This window comes from Syzygium oleosum, unplaced genomic scaffold (genome assembly GCF_021117445.2).
Source record: "Syzygium oleosum isolate NSW1041296 unplaced genomic scaffold, Sole_v2.1 Sole_v2.13, whole genome shotgun sequence".
NCBI lineage: Eukaryota > Viridiplantae > Streptophyta > Magnoliopsida > Myrtales > Myrtaceae > Syzygium > Syzygium oleosum.
The window spans coordinates 7,983,305-7,998,179 of NW_026607497.1; the positions used below are offsets into that span (position 1 = coordinate 7,983,305).

Sequence of the window (14,875 nt, forward strand, 5' to 3'; positions counted from 1 at the left end):
CTCTTCCCTTTTTATAATCTCGATAATCACCTCTCTTACCATCTCTGTCTCCGAGACTCCACATATTTCTCTCGGTCTCTTTGCTCTTCCGGATAATCCCCGTCAATTCTTCTGCTACCAGCTTCACTAGCTTTACCATCTCGACTCATTTCATCCTCTCTATGCTTACTTCTTTCGCTCTGCTTATGCTTATCAACAGAGTACCTTCTCTCTTTATCACTGAATTTTGTTTCTTCAGCACTTTGCCTGCTCATCTTATGGCTATCATCCCAGTCATCTCGTCCTTGCCTTTTCTTCCATGACTTGGACTTTTTGGTGCATATTCATCAAAGACCATTTCATACCTAAAGAGGAATTAGACTGTCAGAATCCCACATGCAGAGGCACACAAATGCATGCCGGCCATGCACACAAATCCACACACACACACACTGAGAGAGAGAGAGAGAGAGAGAGAGAGAGAGAGAGAGGCACTGCCAGGAACAAACCTAGAGTCATCTCCACCCCTCTGTGTGTTGTCCTTCTTCAGAATGTACTTTGAAGGTGGCTGTCTAGTGGAGCTTCCAGTACATTCCCTGGCCATGTGATCAGGAGCCCCACAGTTAAAGCAACCTTTTCCTACAGTCAATAATCAAAGAGTACTTTATTATAAGAAATAATCAAAACAACAGCGACGTTAATTATCATACATCCACATTAAGCATAGAATACAACCAACGTTAAGCATAGTCCCCATATAATCTAGATCTCGTGCAGGCAAACATAGTGCTTGAATGAAAAGCAAAAAAAGTAAAAGCTTCCATAAGCAAACACAAGCAAATTGCCAATCTGACTACTGAGTCGCATATTTCGTTGGAGGGAACAAAGAACATGCAAAACGACATGTTTGACTAGATCATCATAAAACAAGGCTCAATTTAAGGCCCGCATAAACTGCATTTGCTAATTAACAGATCCAAGCTGACACATTTTTGAAGCAGCTCAGCATGGAACTTAATTTAGAACCTCAAATATTCCTTACGGCACGTGCTTGTTTGACCACTAAAAGGCTATTTGCAATTTTTCATGCACTACAATGATTACACACTGTCCTATTTTCTCCAGAAATTCTGCCTTAGACACATTTAACTCAGTGAAACACAACGGTCTTAAGACCTTGCCACTGCTGACAACTCCTAAAGTTGCATATGATAAACTACCAACCTTACCCACAGAGAACACGTACAAGTGTTTTCCTCTACCATGGCCACTTATAGAGGAAATGCATCAATTCGTCCTCCAGCACACAAAGTTGGACATAAATATTTTCACCATTCAAGAAAATTTTCACCCGAAAGCAGCGAGAAACTCCAGAGTTTGAGTGCATCCTTACCTTTAGCCGCTTGGCTATCTTTACATTTGTACTGGGACCAAAGTTTTGCAACACTCTGGCTAAAATCCACCTTTATCCTCCTGTCATCAATCAAGGCATTGTCCATCTGCCATGAAAAATCAGACAAACAAAACAGCTGCGTCACAGGCAACAATAACTTATTTGAGAAATTAGGGAGGACTATTTAAATCATAGAGGATAAATGATGCCACCACTTTTAGTTAGAATTAAAAACAATCAAAATTAAGAATGTAATGAGCCAAGTCGCCCATCCCAAGATCAGGATAAACAAATTTTAAGTTCATGCTTTTCTTAGGGGATCTCCATAATATCCTCTTTCCCCTTCATTTGCTCTTCCAGAATGAGCCATTTTTATATATTAAATACTTTCTTCGTATATGAGTTATAAAGCATGTATATCTGTTTTTTCTATGATAGCAGTCGATTGTTGCAAGAGGCATCTCCAAAATGAAGTGAAAACCATGAAAAGATTAGTGAACAAAAAAACAGGAAAACCAACTAGTAGGTTTCACATTTGTATAAAAACATAAAGAAAGTTACCCACAGTTTTCAGTTCTCCAAACAACTGAAAACTAATCATTTTCCTTGAAAATAATTTTCACTAAAAACATTTTTCTCCAATAAGCAGTTTTCCGCGAAACAAACCCACCCTAAAATAAGTATCCTCAACCTCTCATCCACTTCATCTCATTCCTCTTGTTGCTCTTGAAACTGGCACTTCAAGCAATGACTTCACCAAGACAAAGAACAAAAGTCTCAAATGCCTTTGATATAAGAAGAAGAGAAAGCAAAGAAAACATCATTCGCATAGTCCTAGCCAATGACCCAATTTTCTTCTGGGGCTAGTGTAAATCCTAAGCTCTTTAAAGTTCTAATGTGGTATGCCCGCTTTAAAATTGTATGAGACCGAACAGTTAAATATGCTAAAGTGGAATCACAACCATTGAGGAATCTGACCCCGTTGCGACAAGGAAAGTAAGTGATATCGCATAGGATCACCTCAATTTTTTATAGACAACTATTGGCCAGACAGCTTTGATGAGGACAAATATAGCATGGATTGAGAAGCTTTTAGGAGGTGTCTGCATAGATTTTGAATACTCAAGAAGTGTCAGGGTTGTTCTCATACTCTGTCCTTGTAAAGAGAGGCATTAATCTGCAGATGAATAGCGAAACTCCAATTCTTTAAAGAGTACACATGCCAAGAATGTATCACGACTTCCCATGAACCTCATATCTCTCTACTTTAGGGAAACTGAAATTAGTTTTCTGAATTCCACCAAGTCAACAACGGAAGTGGTGAAACGTTTGAAGCACAGAGATGCTGCAAGATCATATTAAGGTGTATTTGAACAAAGCTCTAGTGGCTGAAGGCTCCAATGATATAAGAACAACTTCTCAATATGGTTTCTGATTTATAAATATTGTGTAGTGAAGCATGGACTGATGTAAAATGGAGAGGAAGGAGACACTTTGGCTGTCAGAGGTGTTAGAGTATTTAAATATAAAACCACGCCTTTCTCTAACAGCTTAAGCTCTTAGAACAGTTGGCAGTGGTCTCACCAAAATCTTATATGGTATCAGAGCTGGAGGTCCTGAGTTCGAATCTTTCCAGACCCCATTTGCCTCCCCAATTAAATATGTCCACGCTTAGTACTAGGCAAAAAGACTAGACTAAGCATGAGGGGAGTGTTAGAGTAATTAAATATTAAACTACACCTTCATCTAATAGCTTAAGCTTTTAGAACAGTTGTCAATATAATCTCTCAATCGACCAATGATACGTTTAAATTTTCTAACAAGATGGGTGGTGATCTACTGGGCTTCTGAATAACCGATTCTAGGGTCTCTTTCAACAATTACCATGAAGGATCAGCTCCATTTCTCTTGGAATCCGACAGAATTTGGAAGAATGTAGCTATATATTTTGTTATGATATAGATTATGCTAAGATGGAATTCATTCAGCCAGAGAGCTTTGTCCTGCACAATTTGGTAATATTCCCACACAGGGATGTCGTCCTGGAAAGCCATTAGGCAAAGTTTGAGTTCACACAACAATGACTCTTCTTTCACCTGGAAAGGCTTCTTTTGGAATGACCATAAATAGTATCTCAACTCTGAAGGACACACATGCTAGCAGCGATGTTTCCATACGGAATTGAAGCAGATCCATAGACCCTCATCATGGTCACCCTTCTCGGGATGAGATGCCCACAGATTTAAATTTTAAGCTCCCTTTGCTTGGTATTTCTAGGGAGGAAATGAAATGAGTGGAAGTAGAAACTAGAAATGATAAGGAAACATTCTCATCAACTCTCTTGTGATATCACAAATAAATCAAAGAGAGGAACAACACTGCCTTAATATAATAAGAATAAGGAAACCAACATATTCAGGAAAACGACAGCCACATGCAGAGAAATAAAATTCACAATTGCATGAAAACCCCCAAATAAAAAACAAAAGTTAAACAAAGGGAACATATAGGATGGAAATACGGAAAGTTGAACAAGTGTTTAAATCAATGTAACTTAAAATATGCCTGCTCACATGAATCCTTGTTCTCGAACTCTGGCAAAAGAACATTAACATGATTACTGTATGTTCAACTTTTTCCTTTGTCAGAATCGTCATGTGACACAAGACCAGTAAAACAAGACGAGAACCAAATAATGGGATCTTTGGCTTATGAGAGAGATTAAAAGTCTTTATAAGACATCGTTATATCCTCTAAAATTTTCATCGTGGACAAACTTAATATCGAATTTCACATAACTATCAGATTTTCTTAAACAAGATAAATTTCATCTATGGTCACTGAAATGCACATTTTGCAAAAAAAAAACAAAAAAAGAAATAGATTCCGATCAAAGTACTTTAATTGCAAAAGGTCAAAGTTTGTGACTTGATTGTGACAAAACTTTACTAATCACCGATGCAATTTACCATTCTTGTACATACGAACCATATATTATCTATTTTGAGCATAATTGGAAATGGAAATGAAATTAGAGGATGAAGCAGCTAGAATTTTTTTATACGCAGTCCCTTTTATTCAGAATATTGGGGAAAGAAGTGGTTATAAACCCAACAAAGGATAAAATGAGAGAAACTTGTCACGATAATTTCAACACATAAGACAAAAGACTTTGGATGCTCCAATGAGATGTTACTATAGGACCAAGATTTGGGTTGAAAGAGTTAGGGAAAGTATGAAAAAGATATGGAAGGACATGATGAAAAAAGATGAAGAATATGACTTCATACAACATAAATCACAATAAGTAGAAGGATTTATATAGCAGACCAATTTAGTAAGATAAGGCTTAGTTCTTTTGTCATATGCAATCTGTTTTATGGTCGATACATTTGAAAAGCAATTGTATATTGCGAGATAGCTGAAATCTTGTGAAAACTCCTCATAACTAACATCGATCAATAAAGAACTTAATATTATGACCCATTTCTCATATTGTTCATTCGCAAACTTTGTTTCTTTATCATACTTTCTCATATCAACAGGTTATCTACCATCTAATTCGTGCTATTCTTCAGAAAGTTAATTAATTTTTCTCAGCGTAGAAAGTCAATTGAAGAAAGACAATTCCAGAACAGAATAAACTTACCTATGAATGCATAGCATAAACTATCTCCAGTCTTAAAATCACGGATGATGTCAGCCCTGTCAAGGTCATCATCATTAGCTTTGCAATAAGAATCAGCTGTCCAAAGCAACTGCAAGAAGCGATGAGCAATAATAGTAGAACAGGAAAGCAAAGGTGTACTTACGATACCACAATTCCAAATCGTGAAAAGATTGTATGCAAGTCCTCATCCTGCATCAAAAGTAAAAGATTTGACAGAGAATTCAGACGTAAGGTGTAGTGATAAGCAACAACCATAAAGAAAAGGAAAAAGAAAAATCCATCCATCAGTCAATAATAATGTGTAGTAAAAAAAAAATTCAAAACGACTTTCAGAAATCACCCCCTACTAGGCAATTAGCAAACTCACTTCAGTAACTGGATTCAGTTTACAAACAAAGAGCACATTGTCTGGAGGCTTTATCTCAGCATCAGGAATATCCCCAATCTGTAATGTAGATGAGACAGAAGAGGATTCTTTGTGAAGAAGATGAAGAGAACATCTGGATACAGCAGCATGAGAAAAACATCTCAGATTTACTTACACTCTCAAGCACAACTTCACTAGAGCGTGCTCCCTTAACACGGATAGCCTCCTCAAGCTGAGCCGGGCCTAGTTGCTCATCCAAAGGTACCCAGTCATCTTCAAGTCGCACTTCATCAACCATCTGCTTCCGACATACATAAACAAACCATATGCTGTGAAATAAACATGAATCATTCTAGATAAACTTCTAGGAAGGGAAAAGAAAGGGCAGAGGAGACGCATTAATTTCATGCCAGCGTTTCTTTTAGGAAACTTGGAACTGAAAAACACAATTGATTTACCTTAACTCTAGCTGTCATAGAGATAAGCCACTCCTTGCATTTTATCATATATTTACTCATTAAGTATGAATTTTGGCAGCATATTCAGAGCATTCTTGTCCAACTTCAATCTCTATCGACGTGATTAAAGAGATGCCAATTGTGCAAAGCAGTTGGTGACAATACATATACTAATGTATTATTCGAGCATTTAAAATGACCGAGAGTATTTGCGATCGTATTTGCTTCGAAGGCTAACTGATAATAAAATCTTTAAGCAGTCAATACCTCATCTTTCGGCTTTCCTTCAGGCGAAGCATCAGAAATCAACTCAGCTAGCTGGGGAGGGTCATCAAAAGGATCATCCAGTATATATGTGTGCCTGATCCTGCTCAAAACAATAGGAACCATACTGCAAATAAACAAAAGAGTGACATATAGTAATTCAATGAGCGAGAGAGTGGAATGAGAATGAACCTGATGTTTTTATAGGGTCTCCCCTTCTCATCCACATAGGCTTCATTAATCCTAGTCAATGTCTCAATTCCTTCTGCAACTTCACCAAACACCTAACAATGATGAATAATTTGTTGAATACCAAGCGTAAAATGATCAATGACGCTGACAGCCAAAATAGGCAACTCAACAAATAGGAAGCTTATTATGCAGATACGATATCACTTATATGCTATTCCAGTTTTCTTTTTTTTATATTTACAAGTTTTTTCACTAAAATGAAGAAATCAATCTAAAATTGATAAGCAACAGCTAAGTACACTTACGGCACACCAAAAGAAACATCAATAGAACAAAGTCCCCAGCCATATACACCATTCCACATTTATAACCACATATAAATGCCCATAATGCACAAAAGTAGTGGGTACATTCAACCATGAAATGACTTGACAAGACTCCCCTACATGTATTCAATAGAATTGATTGAACCAATAGGTAGAGACTCCAGGATGAACTAGATTCCAAATGGGTGTTTACTAACTGAAATTGCTCGTGTCTATAGTCCATGAAGATGTAATCAAAAAGACACTTCCAGGTGATAAAGAAGCCTGATCAAAATTTTAGTTGTTGCAAAACCCAATCTAACTGCTGCTCCACTTAATTCTAACTATTCTAGTAATCTGTCTTAAATGTCCAAATGAGTGGTTCGAGGAGAACATGGTCCCTGAAGAGGAAAGCCAGGGAAAAGTTAACCCTAAAAATTTCCATTTGGAACACTGCAATTTGTAAAAGAACCTCATAGACTCGTGTTACATAGTTCGCAAGAAACGTATTAAAAAGCAATTCAATCAACTCAACACAATGAAAACCTGTTACAGCACAATGAGTCAACGAAATTACCACCTTCATACCACATGGACTCTTTGTTTCGCACTTAGGTCATCAGGTTTCAGATCAACCATCTTCTCTTTCCATTATCAATGCATAACTAATCTACCATTCCTTTCTTTACTGGGCAATTGGTCTACCATTGTTTATTTTAGTCCAACATCAGCCCAATCCTTCTCACCAGCACATATACAAGACAGCTCCATGAACGACTAAGGGCGAATTCAGGAAACTCAAAAAACAGCTTCGGACTTGCAAAATCCTTTGAATGAAAGTCTTGATGCTTGAAAAGATTATTTTAGAACCCTTTGAGCCCAAAACCTTCCTTTTCACAGCCTAATATCCAAGGCAGCTAATTACCTGCTTTCTATTAAAAGAATTTGGGAGTCCAACATTATCCCAAATGGTCCTAAGCTTCTCCAATTTGTCTACCACAATATATCCTTAATGCAGCCAACTGCAAAGTCCCCGCATCTACTTCATTTCTAATCCTGTTTCTCACTCCTCTAGCCAAAGCAATACAACATTCTTCTTGCCTAACCTTAATTGGTCACATTTCACATACTACAACTGGCCTCACTATAGTCCTCTAAGTAAAATACTGATTGTTTTGGGTCCTAAAAAATGTCAATTACCAGCTGCGATTTCCAATCGAAAGATCTTTCTACATAGCTACCGACTGAAGTTTGTACATCCTTATTTATACCTCTTAGAAGTGACCATTATGGAGCAAGTAGAGAAGACCAAGATAATAACTCAGGCTCCATAAAGAACATGAACAACTAAATTTAAGCGGTACGATCAACGGTGGAAAAAAAAGCCATCTCATCACCCCCCATCTCAAACAGGATAAAAACTATATATCTGCAATTTTGCGACTAAAACAATTAAAGGCATAGCATAAAACCATTCTAATGTCTCTCCAACCCCACCCCCCCTTAACCACCAAACAAAAAAATTCGTTCAAGCTATAAGGAGTAAAAGCTCTTCCACATATTTGGGTGTAAATTTATCGCTGCTGTAAACATCAAAGAATGAATTAAAAAGAAGTCAGAATCATAACAAAGATCAGAAATCATGAAGCTGGAAATGAAATGATATGAAAAGAATAATTCTCATGGAACTCATGAATGATGATCAAGGATGACCAGAAAAATCAAATCAGAATCTCACCGTGTGCTTTCCATCAAGATAATCCAAATCATCCCGCAAAGTGAAATAGAACTGTAAAAGCACAGGGTTAGCAAAAGCAGCATTTCGGGTACACGGATGAAGAGTGAAACAACACTTCAACTTAAATTAACAATAAGTAGTCATTCTCTGAGCTTGTGAGTGCTCATACAGTGCTGATGAGATGTACAGAAAATGACTTAGAATTGAAAAACGTAGATAAAGCAACTGCATCGAAAAGTGCAACCAGCTGCCTCCTTCATATCCGGTACATCTCATTAACAAAATAAAATTCAACGGCACAATAAAGTTACCTGAGAAGCATTGAGATTTTCTCCAGCACTTGCCATGGCAACCGTTCCCGTCTTGGAGTGTTTTAGATCAAGATGAATCTCGTCCATGAAAAAGCGGGCCTGATCACCATAGAGAAATCTGAAACAGAACAATTTGTGCCAGTTACTCGGGTGATTCATTCAAAAACATATCCGTTGCTATGAAAAGAAAACGTAAGAAGTGCTTCCTGAGCTTCATTGACAGTCTTTATTGCTCATAAAAATAATCATTGAACTAAAAGAATAGGTAAGAAGTCCTTCCTGCTCTTCATTGACAGTCTTAATTGCACAAAACAATAAAATTCAGTGTTTTAGGTATTTATCATTGAACTGAAACGTGGGACAACACATATTTACCAAATGCGCTCAAAGAAGAACATTTTTTTTCTTTAATGCTTGTCTACTACACACGCTATAAAGGTGAAGAACTAGACTCCTTTTGTTCCCATCAGAAAATGAAATAGGAGATGCAATACGAATTTTTCAAGTTTGGATCATAGAAGTGTACGAAAGATCAGAAACTGAACAATCGTGGCAAAAAGATGACAATGCAATTGTCACTAACTTACAAACGGAATCGCCGCCTGTTCCGGTCCCAGTGGGGTCGCCTGTCTGTGCAGTGAAATCCTTCTGTACATTGTGGAACAGACACCCATTGTAGTACTTGATCCTGCACCAGTTAGATAGCAAAAGGGAGGGGGGAAAGGGTTAATTAGGTGCTAAAAAAATGCATCCCAAAAAGGCCAGAACAATCCTCAGGAGCCTCTACTCTTCAGCAAACAGATGGTGCAGGTGATTGGTAATTGTTCTCAAGAGTGGGTTCACCTCCCGATTAATTTTAAACTCGTCCACCAAAACATGAAAAACCGCCAATCACGCACACCCTGCTTCCCGAACAAGATATAGTACGCTACTATCAACCTCAGCAAAATTCGAAGGCAAAATGGGCGGGCTTTACAACGGCCAAAGGAGATTGATCGCGGGAACAACCTCGGGACAGCGAATGTGTCCGAAATTGATGGGATACTACCTCACGGACGAAAGAGATCAGAAGAAGAAGAAGAAGAAGAAGCAGCAGCAATCAAACAGGGCAGTTACGTACCTGCAGAGCTTGAGGAAGTTCTCGAGGTTCTTGAGGAACTTGGTGACTCTGCAGCTGTTCATGAATGATTTTTCAGGCCAAGTCCCAGTTGAGTTTGGCGAGTTTGAGCGGCTTGTGACCTTGTCGCTCTACACGAATAGATTGAGTGGCCCCCTGCCCGAAAAGCTAGGCTCGTGGTCGGAGTTCGATTTCATCGGCGTGTCGGAGAATTTCTTGACGGGGCCGATTCCGCCGGATATGTGCAAGCGGGGGGACCATGACGGAGATCCTCGTGCTCCAGAACAGGCTGAGTGGGGAAATCCCCGCGACTCATGCGAATTGCTCGACACTGACTCGGTTCCGAGTTAGCAACAACTTGCTCTCCGGGGCCGTGCCTGGTGGCATCTGGGGCTTGCCCAATTTGAACATTATTGACATCGCCATGAATCAGCTCGAGGGTCCTATCACATCCGACATCGAAAATGCAAAGTCTCCGGGGCAGTTGTTCGTTTCCAAAAACCGCCTATCGGGAGAATTGCCGGAGGAAATCTCCAAGGCCGAATCTTTGGTCGCGATCGATTTGAGCTACAATCAATTCTCGGGGAAAATTCCGTCGAAAATCGGTGACCTGAAACAGCCGAGCAGCCTTCACGTGGAGAACAATATGTTCTCTGGCTCCATACCGGATTCGTTAGGCTCATGTGACAAGCTCCGCGACCTTGACAATGGCTAACAACCGGTTAACCGGTCAGATTCCGCAGTCTCTGTCAATCGAAGCTTCCAACGGCAGCTTCTCCGGCAACCCTGGCCTCTGCAGCTCCACGATCACCTACTTCCAGCGATGCTCGAAGGAAACCGGCGTATCCAAGGGTATCCAACCCCTCATAATCTGCCTCGTTGTTTGAGCTTTACTGTGTCTCGGGCAGAAGTAATGTATGTATTTGCATTTTAGTAAGCGGACTTGTGTACCAATATAGAAAATCATGCTAATATCAAGGTAGGAAACTTCTTTGATTCGAAGGAGTTGCAATTAGAATAATGAGATAATAAAGACAGAGGGGAACAATGGGAACACGAGTAATAAATAGGTGATAAAATGAGTAGAAATTGTAAGAAAAGTATTTCTTGTGAGGAAAATGATAGATCCCTTACTATTTAAAGACTAAAGTGCTATGTGTTAACCTTAAAGACAATGTTTAGAGAAAAGCTCGTTATTTTATATATATATATATATATATATATATATATGTGTGTGTGTGTGTGTGTGTGTGTGTGTGTGTGTGTGTGTGTTAAAGCCTCTTTATATTTATTGTTAATGTTATTGGGCCTAATTAGTTGGGCCTAGTTTATTTATCTAGTTATCTTAGGGTTGAGGTCTATCTCTTCTCTATATATATTGTATCTCTTTCTCTTTTCAAAGTAGTAGAAATTATTCTTTCTCTCAACATGGTATCAGAGCGTGAAGCCGTAACCTAGCACCCCTTCCTTTGAAACCTGCTGCCATCTTCTTCTTCCCAGCAACCTGCATCCCAACCTGCGTCCCTACCTTCCTCCTCTTTGCTCTCACCCTGTAGCCTCTCCATCTCCAGTGACCTCCGGTACCTGTCAGCTGCTACTTTTCTCCCTACTGTTGCTGTTGGTAGCCCCTTCTTCCTCCCATTGCTGTCGGTAGCCTTCATGCATCGTGTAGTGATAGCCTAGACCTCTCCATGCCCTGTCCAATGCTTTCCGAGAGCCTCCCTACTACCTTACCATTGTTTCACGTGGTCTTACCAGCTACCTTACCGGAGAGAGCGTGCAACCTACTACCGGAGATGATGCTATCCGCAAGTGGATCTCCGAGAATGCCTTGGTTATGGCTTACATTGTCAATTCAATGACTGACTCTATCGCCCGTGGCTACTTATTTTTGGACACAGCAGCCAAGATTTGGGAGGCTGCTAAGGACACTTATTCTCAAGTGGGCAATGATGCCCAAATCTATGAACTCCAGCAAAAAATTCATGAAACCAAGCAAAGGGAGCTGTCCTTATCTCAATATTATTCTGAGTTACGTAGTCTATGGCATGAACTGGATTTTTATGATGATTTTCATCCTACCAACCCTCTTGATGTTGCTGCCTTTAGGAAAAGGGTGGACAAATTTCGTGTTTTTGAGTTCCTAGCAAGTCTTAATATGGAGTACGATCAGATTAGGGCCCAGATCTTGTGTCGTGTGCCTTTCCCGACCTTGGAACAATCCTATGCCGTGATCCATCTAGAGGAGAAGCGTCGGAGCGCGATGCATCAACCCGTTGTCCCGAGCACTCCGCCCTTTATACTATTCTTTGGGAAGCGAATCTCGCATGATCGTTACGCAATGACAAACAGATTGTGAAGTGTGATTACTGTGGAAAAGATCGTCACACCCGTGAAACTTGTTACAAACTTCATGGACGCCCTTCCAATGCTGGCCGTGGCCGCGGACAGGGTCGTACCGGGCCTCAGGTGCACTTAAGTGAGGCCCCAGGTCAGCAACCAGCTGCTCCATCAGACTCTTTATCTGCTGCTGAGTTGACTAGTTTGCGCCTCCTCTTAGCACGCAACGTATACAACCCTGGCACCTCCACATCATTGGCCTCGGGCACTTTGACCTCTAATTTTGCACAGTCAGGTAGTTTTTTCGGTGGTTTATGTAAATCTTCTCGGCCGTGGATCCTTGATTCGGGTGCCACGCATCATATGACCGGAGATATTACATTTTTTGCTGATTATTCTCGTCCTCCTAAACCTGATTGTGTTACTGTTGTTGATGGTTCTTTAGCCCCTATCGCCGGCCAGGGCCCGGTGTCTATTACCCGTGATATTACTCTATCATCTGTTTTACATGTTCCTACGGTTTACACTAATCTCCTATCAATTGGTTCCCTGACTCGTGATCTGAAGTGCCAAGTGGTTTTTTTCCCATCTTATTGTATTGCTCAGGACTTGGCAACGGGTCGGGAGATTGGTCGTGGTAGAGTATAGGGGGGCTTATATGTGTTCAATTCACCACCATCATCTCATCTTGTCACTCTAACTTCCTCAGCTACCCTATCTGAGCTCCATGTTTGGCATCGCCGTTTGGGACATCCACCGCTTGGAACTTTAATAAAGATTTTTCTAGATTTAGTTGACAAATGCAGTAGTCAAAATTTCTTTTGTGATTCTTGTGTTCTAGCAAAACAAACTCGTGTCACTTATTCTTCTATTAATAATAAAAGTGATGCACCTTTTGCTCTTGTGCATTCGGATGTTTGGGGCCCTGCTCGTGTTTCCTCCATTTCAGGTCACCGTTGGTTTGTGACATTTATTGATTGTTGTACCCGCACTACTTGAGTTTATTTACTGCAACAGAAGAGTGATGTTTTCCAATACTTTCAACAGTTTTTGGCAATGATTCAGACACAATTTGATGGCAAGCTTCGTATTCTTCGAAGTGACAATGGGACGGAGTACACCAAATCAGCTTTTCAGGCTTTTTTACATGACCGTGGTATTCTCCATCAGACGAGCTGTGTTAATACTCCTGCACAGAATGGTGTGGCGGAACGCAAGAATCGCCACCTCTTGGAGGTGGCTCGTTCCCTCATGTTTGCCATGAATGTTCCAGCTCAATATTGGAGTGATGTTATTTTGAGTGCAGCTTATTTGATCAATCGCCTCCCATCACACATTCTCCAATACCGCTCTCCCATTGAGGCTCTTACCGGTTCCCATAAGTTTTTGGTCCCTCCGAAGGTGTTTAGGTGTGAATGTTTTGCTCGTATTGCTCACCCGGCCAGTAAGCTTGCCCCTCGCAGTATCAGGTGTATTTTTTTGGGCTATTCTCCCACGCAGAAAGGCTACAAGTGCTATTGCCCTTCCACTCGGCGTTATTTTATTTCCATGGATGTTATCATTCATGAGTCTCAGCCGTTTTACTCGCGGACACCTCTTCAGGGAGAGTCTACTCATGGTGAAGATGTGTCCTCCAGTTTGGATGTGATACCCTTGCAGGGGGAGTTAATTTCTAACATTTCTGGTAAAAAATCAGATGCTATAGCTACTGCCAATATAGAAAACACAGCCCCACCAGCAGCTCCAGTAGACTTAGCTAGTGCTAAAAATCCTGATTCTGTCAATGCAGAAAATTTAGCAGAAGCCCCTCTGATTCAGGAACAGTTTCGGTACCCGATTGTGTTCCACCGACAGAATTTTCGTGAAGCCCCCTCTATCACTACTCTACTCTTCGACCAATCTCCTCCTGCTAGTCCTATAACCGCAGTTCCGGGTAATGGCACCTCCTCTTAGATTATTGATAATGATGATACAACTAATGACTTACCAATTGCACTTAGGAAAGGCAAACGTTCATGTATGCAGCATCTCATATCCAATGCTGTGTCATATGATAGATTGTCTTCAACCTACCGTGCCTTTTCTTTATCTTTGTTGTCCACAGCTATCCCCAGAACATGGCAAGAGGCCCTAGCTAACGAAAAGTGGAAGGAGGCTCTGTTAGAAGAGTTGAGAGCTCTTAAGAAAAATGGTACTTTGGAGTTAGTTCATCTTCCCCGAAAAAAAAGTACCGTTGGATGCAAGTGGGTATTTGTTGTCAAACAAAAGGCCGATGGAACCATTGACCGCTACAAAGCTCGTTTGGTGGCCAAAGGGTACACCCAATGTGACATCCGAAAATTTCGTAACAATAAGTAATTGACGTTGGGAATTTTCTATGTTCGAAGATAATATTTGGATTATAAAGCTAAGTATTATTCGTGCGGACGCGTAAAAATTGTTATTGGATTGTAAATCGCGAAGCGCGGATTCGGAAACGTAATCGCCCCGAGCTCGTCGTAATTAAAATTTTAAACGTCCTTTCCTGATTTCTTACACCTGGCCATGATAGAAAGAGAAGATGCCACCTGTGAGTGCATTGTAATTATCCACCCCTTCGTATACTTCTCAGTTTTCATCTTCATCTGGGTAATTACTGAAGACAATTTCACACAAACCTACACTCTCTCCTTCATTTTCTACTCTCACCACCACCGATCCAAAAATCTGTGGAAGAGTTTTAACCTTTGGGGTGTTCAGAT

The 14,875-nt window shown here is 40.3% G+C and overlaps 1 protein-coding gene across 1 annotated transcript; it reads right to left on the minus strand.

Annotated features, from left to right (window-relative positions):
- Positions 1–250: 250 nt before the first annotated feature.
- On the minus strand, positions 251–9,859 carry LOC115675854 (peptidyl-prolyl cis-trans isomerase CYP59-like). Its single transcript, XM_056317489.1, has 13 exons — positions 9,798–9,859; positions 8,678–8,795; positions 8,367–8,417; positions 6,324–6,415; positions 6,135–6,234; positions 5,585–5,707; positions 5,410–5,487; positions 5,190–5,231; positions 5,022–5,130; positions 3,938–3,966; positions 1,373–1,478; positions 489–618; positions 251–344 (listed from the first exon to the last, which is right to left on the minus strand). The coding sequence occupies exons 1-13, from the start codon at positions 9,857–9,859 to the stop codon at positions 251–253; spliced, it is 1,134 nt and encodes a 377-aa protein (XP_056173464.1).
- Between the last annotated feature and the right edge of the window lie 5,016 nt (positions 9,860–14,875).

What these genes read in the sequence shown, in the direction of transcription:
- LOC115675854 (XM_056317489.1), bottom strand. Translation starts at nt 9,859, where the DNA reads ATGAACAGCTGCAGAGTCACCAAGTTCCTCAAGAACCTCGAGAACTTC. An exon ending in GTGAAGTTGTGCTTGAGAGT is followed by an intron (nt 5,488 to 5,584) that starts GTAAGTAAATCT and finishes TCTACATTACAG; the next exon opens with ATTGGGGATATTCCTGATGC. An exon ending in ACAAGGATTCATGTGAGCAG is followed by an intron (nt 1,479 to 3,937) that starts GCATATTTTAAG and finishes TTTTCATGGCAG; the next exon opens with ATGGACAATGCCTTGATTGA.